Source organism: Salminus brasiliensis, chromosome 4 (assembly GCF_030463535.1).
Source record: "Salminus brasiliensis chromosome 4, fSalBra1.hap2, whole genome shotgun sequence".
Lineage (NCBI taxonomy): Eukaryota > Metazoa > Chordata > Actinopteri > Characiformes > Bryconidae > Salminus > Salminus brasiliensis.
In genome coordinates, this window is record NC_132881.1 from 18611920 (window position 1) to 18634655 (window position 22736).

The following is a 22736-nucleotide window of genomic DNA, read 5'->3' on the forward strand; positions in this document are numbered from 1 at the left end:
CAGCATTACAAAACAAGCATGAAGCAGAGTTTTTTCAGTTGAATTGTCTTTTCAATAGAAGTAGAAAGCCAATATATCTAGAACAGGGGTGCCCAAACATTTTGTCTTGGGGAGCCAAAGTGCAATGTGCAATGGCCAAAAAGATAAAATAACATACATGTTAAGATGCTGAATTGAGTTTTTAAACAGTATGCAGCAGCATGAGACTGTATTGCCATTTTGGAAATAACCTAATATGTTCTATATTGTATTAAAGATGGTGGTTGAGAGGGTGTTGTATATTGACTTTCTTGAATTTGTTTAATATGGAGTGTTTCTTGTTCTTAGCATTACTCTCTACCTCAGGTTTGGAGAAACTCCTTGAGGGCCCGTTTTGGCACAGGTTTGTGCTTTTCCTGCTCAAGTATACCTGATTCATCCCACCACTTTATTGCTAGGTTTAGTTGGTTTGTTAGAGCAGCTGAACTCTGGCCCTCGGTTCCCTAGCTCTGGTCTAGACCATCTATACCCTAAGTGTGTCAAAGTATGACCATGAGGACATTTGATTTGACATACTGGCTATGATTCGGGGAGCCGCAACGTATACTCTAAACTGACCAAACCTCTCCGTAACAGCATCCCTAACACACCAATACATTTTAGTTTCCATATCACCATCACCAATACAGCAAAGTAACGAACAACACAACATGTTCCTCTTCCAGTCTGTCTGGAACACCTTATTCATGAGCTTCAGTTGCTCTTGTTCTAATAAACACTTGCAGACTTTTATAATGTTAATGACCAGCTCTCCAGAACACCAGCCTTTTCCATTTTTCGTTATCTCTTAGACGTTCATGTCCATGAGGCGAGTGAAGCCTTCGAGGAGCCTCGCTAAAGAGGGATGAGGGCTGCAGACATAAGCTGAAGGTCAGATATGCATGCAAATTTTGTTCTTTGTTTGTTAACATCTACAGCAGTGTGGTAGCACCTCAGTACCTGGGTTTAGATCAATCGCAGGAACTTTGATCTGGCTGGGTGAACAGGAAGATTTAAAATAGCAAAATGTTAAGAAATGATTACAGTTATGTTTAACAGTGTAAAATAATTCAATTCTCTTAAAAACAAAGCAGCCTAACAGGGTATGTTGGGGTGATGCAATAAAAGAAACAGTGGTTCTTATATAGTAATGCTCAAAGAGCCAATGGTGTCCAGTATCGAAGAATCTGACTTTAAATAAGGCATGATGGCACATGAGTGTCCTCCAGCTCCAGGATCCTCAATCCCTGTCTCTGTGTGTGAGGAGTTGGTGTCTTCTCCTTGTGTCTGCATGGGTTCACTCTAGGTAGTCCAATTTCGTACCTCCGAAATACACATTAAGTGTATTGGCTATGCTAAATTGCCCCCTAGGTGTGAGAGAATGATTTGAGGGGTGTGTGTGTTACCATTCAAAGTATGGTGCCCTGTCCAGGGGGCATTCCTGCCATGTGTCCAATGATCCAATGGTAGCCTCCAGATTCATTGCAAGCCTGACAAGAAAGAAGTGGATAGAACGAATCAATGAATGGACAACAGATACGAAGTGCGTGATATTTGTTCCAAGTGGAACAGAATTGTATGCGTGGTTGACATTTTAATTATGAGTTGAAGAAAGGCCTATATTTACTAAAATATCAAAATACAAATTCAGTGATTGATGGTTTCCATTTACAACATCAATAAGTACACAAATAAAAACACTTCTACCATGTCACTATATTCCTACGCAGGAGCGCAAGCCAAAATTAAATCTCAGTCATGCTATTCATGACTGATTTACTGTGAAATTACATTTCAAACTTGACACACATACTTTATTAACTTCACACAGACGATCTTAAGATCACTTTTGAATGAGCTGCATGCACACGCTTCCTCCTGGAGTCATTCTTAAATGAAGTCAGTTAAATCTAAAAACATAGAGAAAATGTATTACCTACAATTCAATCAATTCAAATCATATCACTGAGGCCTGAGTCCGAGAACTAGCAAAGCCATAAAAACAGACTGATTGGGCACTTAAAATTGTTCTTGTCTACATCGGATTCATGATGTGTTTTAAACTGCAGAATTGTTTACAGATCTGCTCTTATAATGATGGGTCCCGTTGCCCTATTAAATGGTAAAATCCATCATTGGTGAATGTGACTCTTCATGAAAGCTGCGAAAGTGGGTTCTTAAGAATGGTTGGTGAGTGAGGCTCATTAAGAAGAGATGCACTTGATTAGAATTTGTACACCATTTCAAAAGAAACATTGCTCATACTGTTTTAGTAATTGACAAAGTTTAGTTTACTGACAAAAAAACAAACCCTAAAAGTAAAAACAAATAACTTATAGGGCCCTATCTTACACCCTGCACAAGACGCATCACGATGCTCATTGCGATCTTACACCCTGCCAACAGTCTATATTCATGCCTTCCACCTACGTTGTTTAAATAGCAACAGTGCTTGCGAATATATCTATGCTGATGGGCGTGGTGGTATCAAAAAGATTGGTTTATTGGTTTATTGCACATTACGCCAATAAACACACCCATGAATAATTAAGAGACTTTTTGGGTTTCGAGACGCGCAAGGCACACTTTTCCCGTCGTTGCCATAGCGAAGACTCACTGACACGCCCTAAATCAAGCTGCGTGGTGTGCGGTGTACAGCTCGCTTAAAGATCACTACAGTAGGGCCTATAGTGTCTATCAGTAGGTAAGAGGTTCTCCTCCAGCATACTCTTTATGAGTGTTTCACACCACAGTCACTTTCATAATGCTTCCTTGCAATCCACAGACTTCCTATAGTGGTTGGAATTTTTCATTATGCATGTCCCAACACACTCCCACAAGTTCAATGCTATTAAAATCTGGCAATTATGTTCTCCATGACATCACTCAAAAGTCTTCACTCTGCAACCCATTCCATCACTTTCACTGTTTTGTTGGTCTATGAATCATTTTTGTGGTTCTCTAGTGAAATATTAAGACAACGCTCTTTTCAAACACATCCAAAACAGTTGCTGAATACCCATGTATGACAGGATATATATGAGCAATTATTTTTGATTGCTAATGTATTTTAATCATATTAAAATGCACATGTTCTTTACCCATCAATGATGGCAAGCCACCCTGGCCCAGATGCAGCAAAACAGGCCCAAACCATGATACTACAACCACCACCATGTTCCAACATTAGCCAATGTGAGAAAAGCCTTCAGTTGCTTAGAGCCTCAGGTTCCTTTGAGGTTCCTGGGGAGGGTGATAATGGTTTTACTAATGGAATTTCCTCCATTTGTATACAATCTGTATAACTGTGGAGTGGTGGAGTCCTAATTTTCTAACCTTTTCCTAGGTCCTTAGAAAGCTTCTTTGTTTGTGCCATGATTCAAATGATCTGCTAATCCTAACATTTCACATACTTTTGCCACCCATAGATATGTAATATTGGATTAAAATGAATGACCTAATATTTCTGTATTAAACATCCTATATTTGATGTTTGATCAAATGTTTGATTTGGTTCTCCTCGTCTACTTTTCGGACCTGTGAAAAGTTTAAGGACAAATTGATGAAGAAATATAGACAATTCTAAAGGGTTCACAAACTTCCAAGCATCACTGTATATTCCTCTGAGCTCTTACCCCTACACAAAAGACTTTGCATGTTCCACATTTGATGACTTATTTACTGCTTAGGAGTGCTTTCACTGGGAATGCAAGTGAATGTGTGTGTTGGCATTCATGTCGAACTTAAATAAGACAGAGGTGCCGAAATCAAGTGTGTGTTTCCCTCTGCGGCAGAGAGAAATGGGGTCAAATGTTTTGACCGTGACTGCGAATGTAAAGCCCAGTGCGGCAGAGATGTCATTTAAAGGCTGCAACCCGAGCCCGCTGACCTTGACCCCACACAGTCCAGGCTGTTTCTGCACTTCATCTACACATTTCTCACAGAGTCCAAACGACTCACAGAGGAACCGTGCACATGGAGTGAATTTATTGGAGGTGTTGAAAAATACATTATATTTACATATACCAGGCTGGACGTGAGAGAAGGGCATAAATTAAGAACAATTGTGTGTCCTGTGTGAAAGGAAGGTTCTCTGAAGCGTTCCTAATGCTCCTAATAGTAGCATTAACTAGGCTACTTTTAATACTTGTTTGAACTGTCTATTTTATTTTACAGTGTCATGATGTTTGTTTTGTAAAAATTTATTCAAAACATGCCAGATATGTACGCACCATGCTTTTTCCCTCTTTGATAGTTATGTGGTTGTTTTTCTGTATGGGAAAAGGTGGAATCCTGCATGTCTCTGCCTGCTTCAGTCAGTATGATTTGGTATGAGACACAGATTTATGAGACAATGCCTTAAAGCTATTCCTGCTTTTCCTGCTAATTAAATATTTCATAGAAATATCCCTCTGCAAAACCATCAATGTAGCAAGCGTTCCAAACCAAGAGACTGGCCTCAGTACTTATCAAATATTGTCCCAAGGGTGTCCGAGTCTGGTTCTAGAGGGCCGCAATTCAGCACCGTTCCACTTATTAACACGCTAAACCTTGTCATCAACTGATATGTTGAATCAGGCATGTTTAAGTGGAGAAATCTAGACTAAGGCTTTCCATAACTTGGGAATCATTAGACTCTATGGCTTCCTTGGTCAAAGAAGGTGATTTAGAGGTGAGATATTTATTCTAGAATAATATTGCTTTTGTATGCCTGAGATGATGACAAATAAAGCTCCTGAGGTGCAAACAGAATGTTAGGATGAACTTGTGTATGTACTTTTTGATCATACTAAAAGCACAAATCCATGAGTACTTTAATATATCTGGAAGAAATATGCACAGAAACACCCTGGATGAGAGAATTGAGCCTTTCAGAAACAGCCACACAACAACCACAAAGTAAACATAAACATAATAAAGTAATAATTAAGTAAAGGCACTAACTCAATCTGAGCTGTTGTTTGTAAAAAAACAAAACAAAAAAAAACTAAATTTGTTCAGGAGACAAAAAAAATTTGTCTCCTGAGTGATAGTCCTATCATCAGGAGATCACATGTTTGAGTCCAAGAAAGCCAAATAGGCCTCCCTCTCCCCCTTCACCCCCCTCATCACAGTGTGATCCTAGCCAGTATGGACATCTGTTAACTGTCGTAGCTTTCCTACAAGTGTGTTTAGCTGTCCAGTTAGGTTGTGTTAGGAGCAGCTCGAAAAAAGATGTGGTGGCGCTTCACATGACTTATGTGCTAGCCCTCAGACTCCTGATAACATTGTGTGATCGGGAAGAACTAGCCACTTTATAACAATTAAATAACACAGTGGGTTTACGCCACAGTGTTGTACACTTAAGATTGGGGTGCAAACCCCTGCGTGGGCAGTATCACATTAATGCTCACACTCTTATTTTTCTCTGCCCGCCAAAATGGCTGTGCATAGGCCTGCAGATTTGTTAAGACTTGATGTCCAGTGACGTAGCTTCACTGAACTAAAGCGAAGCCTCTTTCAGAAATGCTAACATGCCTATATGCCTTACAATGATTGAAGGCTAGTGTTAACTGATCAGCGTGAATCACTTGCATAGTACTAAGCCACCCATACCATCTGTGATTCATTATGACTGACAGCAGAATTTCTGTGTAAACTTCGGAACATGGCATACTCAGCCATTTTTGTCTTTCTAGAGAAAAAAAAAGCAACTGAGAGAAGAGTGTGTGAATGTTGAAAGATTTGTACAATGAACAGTACTCGCTTTTACTAAATCCTTGAAGACAAGCTTTTGCTCGCTTGAGGCTTAAGTTTTGCTGTTTGGTGTTCCGAGTGCTGAAAGATCTCCTGCAGAATTGTTTTGATAACTGCAGCTACATCAGCAGTGACCCACTTCATTCGACCCAGAGCCTACATGATCATGAGGGACTTCTGCTGTTTGCTCTGCGCAATATCTGGCAACCCGCCCTGGCCGGCGCTAACAAAAGGCGCTTGTGGTGCAGGTCGGCTCACAGCCGGCTGTCACGTCGCAGCATGCTTTGCTGCAGAAAAGAAGTCTGACAGATTTACACTGCCGCCCTGGGCTCCAGACTCTGCCCACCTCATTGCCTGATTGCGCAACAGTAAATTGAAGTAAAAAAATCTTTTTTTGGTCCATTCCTTCCAGGACCACCAGGACCACCATGTCACTAGTTTCTGCAATTGCCTCAAACATCTTTACAGTCCAGTGTGTTGAGGGATTCACATACTCAACTGAAGGCAATGCTTCATGCTTTTTATCAAAGAGCACCCTTTTGATAAAATCAGTCTACATGTAGCATTGGTGATAATGTAGTGGGGTACCATCAGGGCCTTCTAGGCCTCCAGAGAAGACATTATCACTTTTTGAACCAAAAATCACAAGCATTTCTTATTAAATAGAATCATCCTGCTTGTATTTAAATGACTGTTTTCAACTAAGTAAGCTCTTTTATTGGTTACAACATTCATTTCTATGGTTTTTGTCTAAGAGGTCTTTCTTCGTATTTGGTAGCATTGCTTTTAAACTGTATGATTTGGGTCAAACATTTTGGGTGTCCTTCCAAAAGCTTCTCACAATATTTTGCTGGAATTTTGGCCCATTCCTCCTGACAGAACAGGTGTAGCAGAGTCAGAGGTTTGTAATCCACCTTGCTTGCTTACGCCTTTTCAGCTCTGCCCACATATTTTGGGGATATCGGGGCTTTGACTTTGTTGTCCTCAAGCTAATATGGTAGTACACTTAGGATCATTGTCCATATGGAAGATTCATTTACACCCAAGCTTTAACTTCCTGGCTGATGTCTTGAGATGTTGCTTCAATATTTGCCTATAATGTTCTTCCCTCATGATGCCATCTGTTTTGTCAAGCGCACCAGGCTCTCCCGCAGAAAAAACACCCCCACAACATTTTGCTGCCCGTACCTCACAGTTGCGATGGTGTTCTCAGGCTTGCAAGCTTCCCACTTTTTTTCTCCAAATATACCGATGGTCATTATGGCCAAACAGTTCAATTTTAGTTTCATCAGACCTCAGGACACATCTCCAAAAATCTGTCCTGTGTGCATTTGCAAACTGTAAACTGGCTTTTTTATGTTGCTTTTGAAGCGTGAGAAATGACACTTTCTTGCCATTTTTGGCCAGAATCTTCACAATGTCTTTTGCTTTTGTTCTGGGGTTGATACACACATTTCACACCAAAACACCTTCATCTCTGGGACACAGAACCCATCTCCGTCCTGAGTGGTATGATGGCTGGACTTTCCAATGGTTTTTATACTTTATATGTATAATGTTTTGAGCAGATGAACGTGGCACCTGTAGGCACCTGGAAATTGTACCCAAGATGAACCAATCTTGTGTAGGTTTACAATTCTCCTGATATCTTGGAAGATTTCTTATGATTTTTCCATGATGTCACACAAGGAAATAGTGTATTCAAGGTGTGCCTCCAATTAATTCAAATGTTGTCAATTAACTTATCAAAAGCTTCCAAAGCCATGACCTCATCATCTGTGCTTTCACAAATGGTTTATAAGCATAGTAATCTAAGTAAATGTAAAGTTGTGACCTCATAGAAAAGTACTAAAATATTTTCTCTCTGTATTCTGGCATTTAGCAAATCGAAATAACTGTGGTAATACTAACTCACATAAAACCAGAAACCAAAAAACAGTGAGAAACAAAGTCTACGTGTTCTTTATACAGTGTGTGTAAATGTCTGGTTTCCACTGTATGTATACAGTGCAGTAGACAGTACACACTTGACTGAGTCTGAAAGAGAGAGCTCATACACTTTGTTGAGCTGACATTTATCATTCAAGAACATTTTATTTCCAATGTGGAAAATCCATTTTTCTTCAGACCTTATATGAAACTTAAAAATGCATTCTGGTCACTGCTGTTAGTGCTCTAACTTTAAACACGTATTTCTTATGGAATTGTTTCTCTTTTGTATTAGTGATAAATAATGTAATTCTGGGATTATAATTGAACAAAACTCGGTACTGTATTTGTCTCCAGACCTCAAGCGAATGATCGTTGAGTGTTTTTCTCTTCTTTTTTTTAATGATGCATGTTTAATGTTGGAACAGCTTAAATGGAAATCCGTCATTTTTGAAGTGTATGAAAAGAGTAAAAGGGTGGGCTTTTGGGGATATTTGGAGAACATAATTTGGTCTGCACAAATAACCGTATCAGTCTACACAATATCAGCTGCCAAACTTGTCAGACTAATGGCAGTGCTTTCTTTCAGGAGTTTGTTGACTCAGCATCTACAGACCAATTAGCCTGGGCAAGACTTAAGGTCTGTATTCTGTTTCTTTGCAAGAAAATTGCATCCTGACCTCTACAATCTTTCAGACAAGCTTTACAGAACAGTTGCAAAAAGGCCCTTCTATCTAATATTTACAATGGAAACTTACACTAGCTCGCAGTGTAGACTGCAGTGTCATAGTAGAGTACTACAGTAGCTAGTGGCAAATATTACAACATTCACTAACAGCAGCCAGTGGCATAGACAACAACATTACCGTACAGCACCTAGTGGTGTAAGATACAATGTTACCTTACTCTAGTAGCACAGTAGTGCAATAAACTCTCTATTAAACTATCTAATCACTCCTAATGGCAGGGCCTAGTTTGATGCCATCCACTTCCTTTCCATTCATTCAAAAGTTGCACTTAGTTGCAATTGCCAACTAATAACTCCAAATAATTCCCAGTAGTTTTTTTAAAAAGGTTAGATTAAAGTACTAAGCAAGTTTCAGGCATTTAAGCAATAAATTTGCCAATAAAACACTGTATATCATTAGTATAGATCAAAGTAAACACGAATAAACATAATTTGGAAGAAATTAGATGTTGAGATCTTGTGAGCTAGTTCAAGGAAAAAAGCTTGGTTCCAGATTTCTCCTGGATGACCCCAGCCAGAGTATGGGTTTGTTCATTTTCATCAAGTTATTAAATGAAGGGCCACAGTGAAAGCTTTGAAAATGAGGAAAAACACAGTTACTGCCCAGAGAAGGAGCTTCTTCATTGTAATTTACACAAGTGCCTAAAACGTCTCCACAATACTGTCTATTTAAAAATAAATAATAAACTGTACATGCCATTTCATACAGAATTTCTCATTAGAATGAATGAAACTGTTTTGCTAAATGTCCTGTAATTCTTTCCAATCCCAAAACAGTAGCCAAGAAAGAAGTGGTGCAGAGTAAAGTGAATGTACAGAAAAAATGAAATGAAAGGTTTTACTCTGATCGGAAGAGCTGAATTTGAAAATCTTGTACACACATACACACATTCTCTCTCTCTCTCTCTCTCTCTCTCCCTCTCTCTCTCTCTCTCTCTCTCTCTCTCTTTCTAACCTTCCATCCCACCCAGCATGAGGCGTCACTTCTCCAATGTGCCAAAGTAATTTACTGTGACATTACACAACTGGCCACAACACTGAGCCACCGTGATCCCAGCACTCTGTGATAGGGGGGGCAGGAGAAAGGGGGTGCAGTAAGAAGGAGCCACTGTTGTGAATGTGGTGTCTCACATCTCATATTTTATTGACTTTATTGTTCCCTCTATAGCTGTTCCTCTGGCTGAGCTCTGCCTTGTAAATTCTCTGGCTAAAGCTGGCGTGACCTGCAGCAGCAGTTAATACCATATTTTCCTTTTCGGTTATAGTTATATGAAATGGATAGGAACGGGATAGAATAGTGCTGTGCTCATTCTGAAAAAAGACAAATGATATCTCTTTGGCCTTCATTAAAATATTAAACAACAGACTGATCCTATTTTTCACCATTAGAAGAATAATAAACATATGCCTCTATTTTTACTTGCAAGCACAAAGTCTGGAATCAACACGTTCCATAGAATTCCTCTGCTTGCTGCAATGAGAAATAAAATAAAACTACAAGCAGCACCTGTTACTGCATTAATAACTGAGGTTTTCACACCTCTTTCAGTAATCGAACACATCCTGTTTGGTAGAAGAACTAACAAATTTAGTAGAGGAGAGTAAGGCACAGCCTAACTCAGGGTAAAATGTAACATTTTATTTTTTTATCTGGTTAAACAGGTTCAAGTAAATCATGCTTTAGGTCATCATGTTCCCAAAGCAACATCATCAACAAACTGTTGCAGACATTTCTCAGAATTCACAAACCGTACCATAAGTCAATTTTCTCATCATAAGTGCTTTTTGATCAGTGGGTTGTGTGTGCACAAGTCACAGAATTCACCCCTGGATTTAATCTCCCTCTTGTTGGCTGAGCATCATTTGGAATTCATAGTGAGGGCTAGCCAGGACAAAGTAAGGCCTCCACATGGTGGAATTAGTTTTAACTAAGTTCCAGCTAAGCCACCCAAGGGAAACAATGAGCCAAGGCCATGTCCCCCATAAAATCATAAAAAAGCAACTTATTAATTATTCAGATTACTTGTTTTTTTCAGTTATTCAGAAACTTTAGTTTTTTTATGAAATTTAAATTATAAATTAAAAAAAGGAAAATAAAAAACAGCCTTGCTTGGGTTCGATCTATTAATTGTGGGGGGGTGGGGGGGGGGGTAGCATAGGCATTTGAGCACTTCTTAAAAATAAAGGTGCTTCAGTTGGTCCTTCAATCGATGCCATAGATGAACCACATTTGCTTTCACAAAAACTTCTATGGAAAAGAACCCTTGGTAGCACCCGTATTTTGTAGCAATGTAGAAGAGATGTCCTTCTAGCTTGTAAGTAAATACGTATTAAGCAAAAAAAACATGTGCAGAGACTCATACTAAAGCTGCCTAAAGCTACTCTGATGGAGGGAAACTACTTAAGAAAACATCTTTCTGAAAAGAGCAGGGATGTAAATGAGAGATGGTGTGAAGGTTTGGCACCTCCGCCTCTGCTGCTTCTTCTTCTTCTCCACACCTCAAATGGAGTGACCAAATTGTGTTTGTGTGAGCCATGACAAGTCGCTGCAGAAAAGATGGATCTGTTGTTTGCTTTGCATTAGCTAGGAGATTTAAAACAATATGAGCGTCTGCACTTTCCCACCTCAGCAGAAACATGCCACAGAGCCTTGCTTAACACATGGCTGCTTGAGAACTGTGTTAACTCTCTCAAAACAAAGCAAAATGCATTTGGTCAAATCTTCCGACTATGCAAACAACAGCGTGACATCAGCTAACTGATAGAAAACACACAAGTACATTTGTGATTCTCCCCTTTAAAAAAAGGAGGGTGGGGGGTTGACTTGCAGCTTGGAAACATGTAAACATTCATTACAACAAAAAGTTGTGGCCGGTGTGAAAAATGTGAATACTTAAACCTTAGCAGCTAGAAAACAGTATTTACCATATAAAAAAATATATTTATTAAAACACTTCATTGTACCATGGTATTTGTTAGAGTTGTAAATTTGTGAATCCTGTTCGCATGATATGTTCATAATAATCCTAGGTTATGCGTAATCCATTGTTGGTTATGGAAAATGTGGCGTAAATTTGTAAGTGTACATTTATGGTGTTTAGAGTTTAGCAGTGGCTCTTATCCAGAGCAACTTACAGAAGTGCTTTGCAGTCCACCGTGCGGCATGATAATCATACATTTTTTATTTTTCTATGATGCGTGATGTGCTTGTGATAAACTAAATTTGGCGTCTTCCTTCTTTTGTTTTCATGAAGCCAGAACATTCATGTTCTTCAAGAAGCAGCATGCAGTTGTGCATGATGTCGAGCTACAAAAAATGATTGTGTTTTGCACCTTGTTTGCAGATTTGGAATTCCACTCTAAACACTAATTATGTGATTAAGTGACTCCTGACCTGGACTAGCAAGTCTAAATAACATAGCAACTTGACTAGAGGCCCGACTGCCTCTGCTTGCAGTTGGACCTTTAAAGTATGTAGTGTGTTTTGCTATTTTTAAGAGCCAGTGGTTGTGTTGATTAATGAGCATTTTTGTCCCATTAAGAGCCTGAGGTCTAACTGCAGGGTTTCTTTTTTTATCCACTTTACACCTGCATACCAGTTCTGTTCCTTACTGTAGCTCAAACACTCCGAGAGAAAGAAGGGGAAACTGCAGATTGACAGACACAGATAATGTAGCTGATTGATGAGATCTGTAATGAAAAGCTGCTATCCTGAACACCACTACTAGAAGACGTAAAGCAGCTATGAAACAAGAGAATTTCATTTTTTTTCATTTTATTTACTATACTTATATCTTAAATGGTCTTATAGTCTTAAATCTTAAATGTTCCCGACATATTTGTGTGTGGTTTGTGTGTGTGTTGTTCCATCTGTGTGCCAGCTTGCGTGGTCAGTGGGTGTGGTGTCCCTGCAGTGTGTGGGTCTGTTAAGGTTTTTTTGAGCCATGTGTCCATGTCTGGTGGGGTGGAGGGGAGGGCCCCTGGCGAGACATGGCCATGCAGACTGTCACCCCAGCCTGCTTCATGGACCCCTAATCACTGCGCTGAAAGCAAAAACAGAAACAAACTGAAGGAAATTAAGACATTTATACATATATAATCATATGCTCACTGTTACAAAAAGAACCTTGTATCCCTAAAACTGCAACACTACAGGAGAAGAAAAAAGAAAAATCAATGTAAAAATATTTTATTCAAAGTCACTTGGAGAATTTCTACTGGTTCATCAATCACATTATTTTGAGAACTGCCAGATTAAGATCCAGATTATTCAATGTCATTCTACACTATGCTGTCCAAACATTTGAAATAATAATACAATTAATACATTGTTTCATAAGTAATAATAACTAAATAACACTACTGCGTCTTTTCAAACGGCTAATGATGCAATAGAATTTGCATGGCCGTCTCATTATGTCTCATTAAAGCAATCGTACACTCAGTACTGTCTAACTGGACATGTTTTCCTGATGTTTGGAAGTGCAATAAACTGTGTCACTAATAATGCTAACCAGTTGTGGTAAACTTTCTTCTACGTCTTTAGCTCAATGTTAACCGGAACTTGGGTGTGACATCATTTCCAGCTCTGACCTTTGACGTCTGAGGTAAATGGAAGGCATAAATTGAAGCATAACCACCAATTCTGTCAGCTAGACACCTGCACATGGCCAGCACCATGGGTCACATACACCTGGGACACAGCAGTAGAGTCACTGTTAGCCTTGGTGAATTTTCTCTGTAACAATGGCTGCCGCTCCTCATAAAGTGTTCTCAGCAGTACATTCTGCTACGTGCTACTTGCTACGTGTAAGCCTGTTTTTTACTTTCCGGGAAAAAAACAGCAAGCTTACATTAGTTAATGTAGACTATGTAAAACACACTAGTCTGCAAAAGCACTTAGCATGATAGTGCACTTGAGAGCGTATTTATAATTCCAGTGGAATGCATAGTGCACCAAAGTGCAGGCAAAATGTCCTTTTTTTTCTGTGAACAGAACAACTCTTACCTGGCAATAACCAGTAAGGTAGTAAGCATTAATATGATTAATGCTAAATCTGCTTGTAGAAAATTTATTTAAAAAACACTTTGCTGTCAACGTACAAGAAAAAAAGACTTCATACTCAGTACAGCCCTTCAAACCAAAGCAGCTAACTGTATTATCAAACTGAGCTTTTAATTGCCATTCTCTGCCCTGTTAACATTACTGAGAGACGCATTGGAGCATTAAGAGAAACGTAAAGAAAAGCAACACACATCAGCGAACAAAGAAAAGTTGCCCCCCTCCAACTAATTAAGTTTGTTATTCAAAATACTGGAGATACTCTGTGGGGGGGAGGGGGGCTACACTATGAGATGTCCCTCCTGTACTGTTGGTCATGAATTGTCTCCAAAACCATAAAGACTAGGCTACATTTCTGGTTAGAAATAACATTGCTGTTTTAGCATCTTAAGGGTCAGTTTCCTACACCCCGATTAAGCCGAAGAAAAAGAATGTCCAAAGACACCTTTGGCATTAGCTGTGCAATTTAGTTCAAGACTAAATCCTAACAATGCTAAAATAGTCATCAATGCAAGCTAATGAGGCACGTTAACCGTCAGCAAAGCTCTCATTTCTGTATCACTAGGTATCCCTGACTGGCTTTCATTTATTATTAGCCACATTAGCATACTTTTCGGAGACCTACTTAATCCCCACTAAACTCTCCCTGCACAGGGCATAGGGAAATGAGACGGATGATCCGTGTGCTTGGTGTTTGTGGAGAGTTAAGCTGGGTTGGATTAGAAGTGGAGGGTTCTGCAAGGATACAATAAGCCAAAGATCCGGGAGTCAGGGGATAATGCATCTAACCAGCGCCCCAAATTTCCAAACATCAAAGGAACAGTCTCTTAATCAGTGCTGGGGGAGGAGAGATCCCCCAATAGAACTCTACAAATAAGGGGGCACAAGCTAAACCTCCACTAGCATCCAAAGTCAAGATGTTCTAATCAGTTATTCACCTCGTAATTGCAAAGAACTGGAAATGCCAGCACCAACAGCCCAGAAACTTCTCAAGGAATGGGACAAGAAGTTATCAGGATCTCTGCTGTCAGAGGTATTGTTTGTTACCCCATAAATAAGTTAAACTGCTATGTTATCTGTTGAAGGGGAAAAGGTCTGGATGTCAATATGAAGCAGATTTCGGGTCTGATAAGATGCTGCAAGCTAAAAACCTTTTTTTTTTTAAAAAACGCAAGCAGCAGAGATCCTCCAGTTGCTCTGAGATTGACATCCAACCTATAATGCCCCGAACTTGCAATCTGCTAATGTATTCCCAGGGTCAGGAGGTCCCCTTGCGAATCAATGGCTGGGATTTACACAGCTTTCCCCTGGAATGTGCCCCGTCCGCACTCCTCTGCGCGCCCCAGGAAAAACATCCACCTCTGTTTGCAGCGCCATCCAATTTTCCACAGAATTTAACCACTAACAAGAGAATAAAGCGCAGGCATGCAATAGCTCCCCCCACGCCAAGCACTTATTTGGGAGCCTGTTTAACACTTTCCATGCCTACATTGTCTGGATAAGAAGAGAACAGTTGCTTCCAAAAACAGCAATAAATTAAATAATTAGAATTCTATTATTTTAGCACAAATAATGCCACAACTTACAGTGTAGCCCAATTTCATCTGAATTGTTTTATGTTCTGAATTAAACTATTAAAATATTATCCAGTCAAATGCAGCATAATTCCTGCATTACACACAAAAGCAGAGGCATTACCAGTATACGTTTCATGTTTATACATACCATAAAAGTCATCATGAACAGGACACAACATTCTGAGCATGAACAGCCAACAGGTCAGCTGGTTGAGTTGGTTGACAAGCTTAGCTCTTAACTAACACAGGGTATGTTTTTTGTTTGAGTTTGATGGTTAAGCTGGTCTACAAGCACGATTAACCTGACAAACCTAGACCACCAGTATGACAGAACTGTTTGACCAGCAAGACCAAGCTGGTCGACCAGCATGACCAGCGTCACCAAGCTGGATGACCAACATGACCAAAATCAAATGCAACATATGCTTTGCTGGTATATGGTCTAGCTTACTAGCATATGGTCTTTCTTCAACCTCCTTGAAGATTAAAAACAACTTGGACCATTCGAAACCATCAATTCCTTGATCATGCTAACGGTCATGTGTTCGTAATCTGTCTGATTCTATGCAACACAAATGGCTGCCAAGCAATTTCTTGATGATCTCTCATATGGTTACATTCCATCTTCTGAAACAGTGAGTCAACTGACTCTTAAGTTCCAGCAGCTCATAAATAAGGAGGTGTATGAGGAGGAGGACAGTTCAGCTCAGACTAGTCAACCACCGGGCCAGACGCTAGGAGAACCTCAGGCTTAGTTCATTCGTTCTCATCATTTACCTCCAAACCTAATCACACCACAAACCACATCAACTCCATCCATCAAACAGAGCTAATGCAAAGGGATGGAAGATCTGGGGAGAAGCAAGTCTTGACAACAGACCCTATTATAAAGGACCGCGCTGTTATAAGACTGATCATTTCTTATATTATAGGACTAGAATTATAAGAGATGGCTTACAGATTAAACTGCACCTTCGTTATTTGGTGTGTGGCTTTGAATTGAAGTATGTCCACAGTGAAGTAGTATTTGAACCTGTCAGACTCTCAAACAACCCCATAGTCCCTAAATATTGCACTATATGCGTCCAGTAGGGCATGTGTCCAGCAGGGCATGTGGCTGAATCCTGAACCCGACTCTTTGTTATACACCGCTACTGTTTGGGTTCAGTAGGCATTATTTTAAGACTTACATTGTGCAGGACATAGGGTCAGTGTTGCAGAAAAGACACAGTACAAAACCATCACCTAATGGTGCCAACAAGGAATTTTTGGATTTACACCACAGAAGAACCACTTTTGGTTTGAAAAAAATAACATTTTAGTTGTTTATGTTATGAAAATATGTGAAAGTTTCAAACCTTTTTTAAAGGCCCTCCACGTTTTGTATTCTACACCAATTATTTCTCCTATAACAAGGTTGTTTTTTTTATTTAACCAAGAATGGTGTCCAAGTTTTAGAAAGTTTTAGTGTTTAAGAGTAATCATGATGTTTCACTCCAAAATGACTAGCTTGAGTCACTTTTAGCCAAGCTTGGAAGGACTTGCACAGCTTGTTAACTTCAAAAGACAGGGCTCTCTGTTCCCATCGTTGTGTCAAAATGCTAATCTACAGCCATTCTCATCTCAGAATTGCTACATGAGCTGCCAGTCAAAAGCAGGACAGGCTGTGGGAGAGTAACAGTGGAAGAGCAGCAGGAAGGTCGCTGGAAACAGAGGGATTCCATCAAATCATCACCCTCCCTCTACCCACGGCCTTTTATTAGCATGATCTCTCCATTCATTTGTCCACGCAGTTGTTTTCCAGCAGGCCACAGGGGTCAGGAAAGTGATAAACACATAAAGCCTCCCCACTTCTCCATGAAGCCCCCTCGTCTTTACTTCATACCCTCTTGTGCCTCACCCTCACTTTGGCGTTCTCCAACCAACCAACCAACCAACCCCCACTGCTACCACAACACTGATTCCCACAGAACATCTGCCTGTCACTCAAGCAGATTGACAGCCCTTTCATAAAACCCTGCAGACCCTCCCACATCATCAAAGCAATCACAAGACAAGCTGCCAGTGATGCAGACATATTTCCTTTTAGTCTTTAAAATCAAGGTTACTTCTGACCTCTACTGCGGTGACAGCCTCTACTTTTCTGGAAAAGCTTTACACTAGATGTTGGAACATTGTTGTAAGGTTTTTCGATTGAATTCTGCCACAAGATAACTAGTGAGGTTAGCTACTGATGTTGGTGGATTAGTTCTGCATCACAAAGGTCACTAGACACTTCCCAAAAGGATTGAATGGGGTTCCACCACTCAAAAGGACACAGTTCCACTACTCCACAGCCCAGAGCTAGGGGGCTTTGTACCAGTCTTGCTGATACTTGGCACATGGCATGGTAACACTGAGCTCATGTACAGCTGCTCTAGAGCATCCCGTTGAATTGGCACTGCACTTTTGCATGCTGAGTTTATCAAAGCTGTGTGCCTAGATGCCTATGTCAGCAATGCATGCACTTGTGTCAGTGTCAGATTATCGTTCATTATTGCTGGTGAAAGATAGATACGTATGATATGATAATATGATATGATCATGTTGATAACTGTTCAAGGTCTGATTTATTGCCTAGTATCCATCAGAAAAGTACTGGTGGTTCCTTATTAATACTAACAGTTATAATTAATGCTAACAGTTATAATACTGCTACTGCTACCAGCCAGTCAGTCAGTCATGTTGGACAGTCACTTTCTAGGAATTAAATTGGAGATGGTTTGAATATGATGTGTGTGCATTTTCTATTTGTCCCTTATTGTTTTCAAAGTAAATTGGAGGTTTAAACCTCTAGTTTTATATGATTGAATTGGATCAATATAGATTGATACATTTTAATATTGCTGAAACTAAATACATTTGAATATGGCAAGTACAATGTCAATAATACATAAAGTACATTAAAATGTTACTTTTGAGCACTATAGATAGATAGACAGACAGATACACAGACAGACAGATAGATAGATAGATAGATAGATAGATAGATAGATAGATAAACAGACAGACAGACAGACTCTTGCCCTACATGATATTTCTCACCAGTGTGGCCAACACCAAGAGACAGTAGTGGGCCATCCGCCAGTTCTTGGTTTTTTTTGCGGTCCATCTTAATTGTGTGCCAGGACCAGACAAAAACAGAAGCTCTACTGCACTGTCTGTCCCAAAGCACATGAGAAAGGGAAGAATGTACCATGCGAAATCTCCTTTCTGTGGTAGACAGACAGTTGAATGGAACCAAACTGGTGCCACAAGCCCTTTGGCACAAGCAGGCAGATGCTGTCCACTGTTCTAAAAGCCATTAGTCGTGGGTGGGTAAACAATAGCTCCACTGGACACATTGTTATGCACATGCGCATTTCATGGAGTAAGAGTGGGTCTGAGAAGTGTCCTTAAACTTAACCCTCACCTTAAATCTTTCTGTAACCTCACAAATTTGTCTACAGCCTGGGCAAATGGGCTCTCTACTTCCAAGATTACCAAACTGCAACATTTCTCCTTCAACTGCTCGTTTTACCATAAAACAACCACACTGACTATAACAACAACACTCAGTCTAGTGTGTGACAAAGTTTTGCGCTTTCTAAAATGACGGAACAGGGGTCTCAGCATGCTATTCACTGCTCTAGTTTTTTCCCACCTATTTATATAGCGAGCGTATCCTTTTGAAGCAAAAGGCCAATGAGGTGAGATGGACGGTAAGGAGACGTGGGTGTGGAGCTCCAGACGCTAAGGCTGTGTCTCGGCTGATAGATGAAGGGGGTCTAAGCTCTCTCCAAGGGGATCACACCATCACTGCACACATCCATTAAGAGCCAGGCTCAGGGAGAAGGGCAGGCTTAAGACAGGCTGACAGGAGATGAGCTAATCTCTACTAACTCACGCCTGGCCTGGCTGCAAGGAAAAGTTCTGGAGTCTTTTGCACCTTTATTCTGGAAGGACTTTGGTTGAAATGAAGTTCAGAGACTTTGAAAAAGCTAATTTCCACTATGTGAAAACTATCTGAATTATGATGGCACGCATAACTGTTTTTAGTAATACGAGAATTCATTTTTCATGGGTATAAAAAAAAGGTCCTTTATCAAAGGTGGAAATGAAGAACCTTTACAGTGACTGACAATGGAGCTGTAGTATTTATCTAAAAGTTACAATACTACAGATGAGGTCGATGTCAAACCAAATACTGTACATGCAAGTGTATTTTATTTAGTCAACATTTACTTAAAGAATACAGGACTCAGAATTTAGGACAAATTTAAATTCAACGGCAAAGTCCTTGAGCCATCTAGAACAGGGGTGGACAAGCTGTTTGTCTCAGAGGGCCAAGGGCAAAACAAAGGTCTCAAACCAAGGAAAATGTTGTAAACTATATATGGCATAAAGTTGGGTGAGAGGGAGGGGTTATGGTTTCTGGCAGACCAAATCAAAAGGCCCTTATGGGGCCCAAACCCTAAGGACAACATATTGTGGCTGTCAGAATAAAAAGAATAAAATGTATCTTTTTTTGTCAATTTTCATTTACATAATTTGAACACAACAGATGTATTTTACATTACATATGATACATTATGCATACATTATCTTACAGTTTTAAAATGTTTAGAGAAAAGTTTAGAATTTTTTTACCTCTTCCTCTAAACTTTTAAAGTTTATTTTTGCGATACAAGGTTTTCTTCCATCTGCAAAGAAAAAAAACTCACAACCATGGCAAAGAATTAAACTCATGACCCTCCTCGAAGCTCAAGTCCTGTGGATGAGAGTACACATGGCCATAGACGCTGCCTCTGATGCGGTGAACCCATGTGTTTCTGATAGAGCGCTGCCCACTCTTGTTGGTTCTCCACAAGATGAGGTTTCTTCAGCTCCAGCCCATTTCCCCCTGAGCTGTTTATCACACAGTAAAGCAAACTGTCTCTTAGGCCTCTTTCAGCCTATGGCCTACACTGGGGAAATCCTGAGTGAAAACTTGCTGGATACACAGACTCATCATAACATGACCAGAACCAAACACACTTCCTTACTCTCAGTGATGTGTACACAAGTTGTTGTTATATTATTTGCCATTTTTCAGCCCTGGCAGAAGGCGCCACTCGTAAAAGCAACATTTGATTTTTTTATAGCCGCACTCAAAGAACATCACAGAAAGGCTTGGCTGATTGGCAGTGCCGGTGTGGTGTCTGTGGCAGTTGTCCCCTGTTGAGCTGGTAACATATGCTGTTTCATTAGCTGACATCACCCTTATGGTTACCTACTTTTCTTACATGAAGGTCACATGTTCAGTGGCATCGCTGGTCAAGATTTTATTAGAAAAGTTATTAGAAATATTCAAGTGAGTAGAAAAATTACTTTTTTTGTACAACTTAAGTTAAATAGGGAAAGGAGCACCATGCAAAAGTTTGAACACCCCAATTTGAGCTCTCAAACTACATTTGCCAATCCTCAGACCTTCATCAGCTTGTTATAATTATGGCTTGTCATTCATCAATCATTAGGAAAGGTCATATGATGCAAATTTCAAAGCAATATAAACACTCTAAATAAAAGAATCGGTGCCCACCAAGGAAGGGGGGGGGGGTATAAGAAGACTTGAACATCATCATAAATCTGTAGATTTCAAAAGAACAGTACATACAGGATAGCCCAGGAAACTCCCCAAACTAAAGCTTTTTCAAGGTCGAATAGGCAAAATTCTACTAAAAAAGAACTGTAAGACACTTAACTGGCTACCAATAAAATATGTATACTTATACAAATTGCCAAAAGGCACATTTACTAAGTTTACCAGCTTTTACTTGAGTGTAAAAGCTGGGAATAAAATCCTAGCCTTGCATTAAATATTTAAAAAAGTTGCCTTTTGATAATCAGGTCATCTTTTACTTGCTCAGCTATTCACATCAGCAGTTACAAATGTAAGAATATCTATAATCATCACAAGTTTTTTTTTTACTTTGAACCCGCTAGCATTTAATAAATAGCAGCGCAATTTACACACACAATTGTTGCTATCCTTCCATTAAAAAAAGCAAAAACCCACAGTGGACACTGAAATAACTTGTAACTACCAAAAGTAATAATTTAAATTTGAATGAAAAATCAGGCATTGCTTTAAATTGTGGTTCAACAGAATAATGGAAAATAAATAAATAAAACTGGCCTGGGCAAAAATGATGGTACTCCTTAGAAAGGACAAGAAAAGGCAGTTAAAAACAAAAGAATGGAGCACACCTTTTGGATTTTGCTCCCTGTATGCTTGTGTCCAGCTCCTACTGTTTATGTAAAATTCTGCCAACAGCAGAGTGAGTACAAATACCACATCCTATCATATAGAGTTAACTGTAACAAGCAGATAGGCTAGTTTTACCAAAACGGTAGTTAAAATGTTAAAAAGCTGGATCCCCTGGACTGATGCGGCATGCACACTATCTGTAGCACCATGACAGTCTTTTTATACCAAATGACTCTTTTTTTTTTTAAACCAGCATCAGCCATAACTTAATAGAACTGAACAAGGTAAGTAGAAAGAAGCAATGTGAAGTTACTTTGCCAAAAAGTAGAAGAACTAATAACTCCTAAAGCTCCTAAAATGTTCACAAACCTCTGCAGCACAGTTTAAATTGCTTCAAGCCAAATACTCTATATATATATATATATATATATATATATATATATATATATATATATATATATATTATAAATATAGTATTCAGACTAAATCTTGAGAAGTCCTTCAGCTGCCTGAATGCGGTCACCATTTACAACGGATGCTGCTACCTAAATTAACTTCATTTAACAGAGCACTTACCTATAGAGCACAAATACCAGTCTAACTCTGCTTGCCAAACTGTATGTTTGTTTTCTGGATTGTCAAAACCAGACTGTGCAGCTAATTAACTTATGAGAGTTAGCTTAGCTGTTTTCATTGTTACTCCTTGCTCTGTGGAAAAATAAATGTAGCTAACGCTAAATGCCCTGTAAGAGGCCTTGAAGTGCTAAAAAAAATACATATCCATCATGTTCACCAGTAAGGGATTTCCAGTTCAGTTTTTGAGAAGTTTGGTTATGCTAGCCATGACTCCGACCTGTTCATGTTTGTCTCTACCTTGACAAACTAAATTAACATTTTAATAACTGATTAAAACAAAATCACTGAATAATACTGTAAAATAACTGAATAGGCAATATACTAACATAATAAAATATATATGTTTGCTAGCTAAGTCAGAGCTAACAAAGTGAAAACTCAACACCCCAAAAAGGCTCAACCCCTCAACATCATATGATGCTTCTTTTAGGAGTTCTAAAAGAACTTTCAACGTGCCTCAAGATCTGAGGAAAAAAAGAGAGAGAGAGAGAGAGAGAGGCGTCAAGGGCTTTTTTTCCCTTTCTTTCTCTCCTTGCTCAGGATTCCTGGATAATGACTGGGCTGTAACCGTACAGCGCCACTCAACGCCAAGTGAAACAGCGGATCCTGCCAGTTTCTCTCTGTTTATTTCTCTCCATTTTTCATCCCTCGCTCTTTTCGCCTCCTCTTATGACACGCAAAAAAAAATCCTATACAGAATCTGCATTTAATTTGCATGGCAGGCCACTATGTCTTTTCTCTCTTTCTCCCTCCCCCCTTCTC

The 22736-nt window shown here is 39.5% G+C and overlaps 1 protein-coding gene across 1 annotated transcript in view; it reads right to left on the reverse strand.

Annotated features, from left to right (window-relative positions):
• Positions 1-1467: 1467 nt before the first annotated feature.
• The window catches only part of LOC140554459 (arginyl-tRNA--protein transferase 1), a 320650-nt gene continuing 299381 nt past the window's right edge, over positions 1468-22736 (reverse strand). The window contains exon 12 of the mRNA XM_072677498.1: positions 1468-1508. Within this exon, the coding sequence (XP_072533599.1) occupies positions 1498-1508 (11 nt within the window). The 3' untranslated portion in view covers positions 1468-1497. The remainder of the gene's footprint in view (positions 1509-22736) is intronic.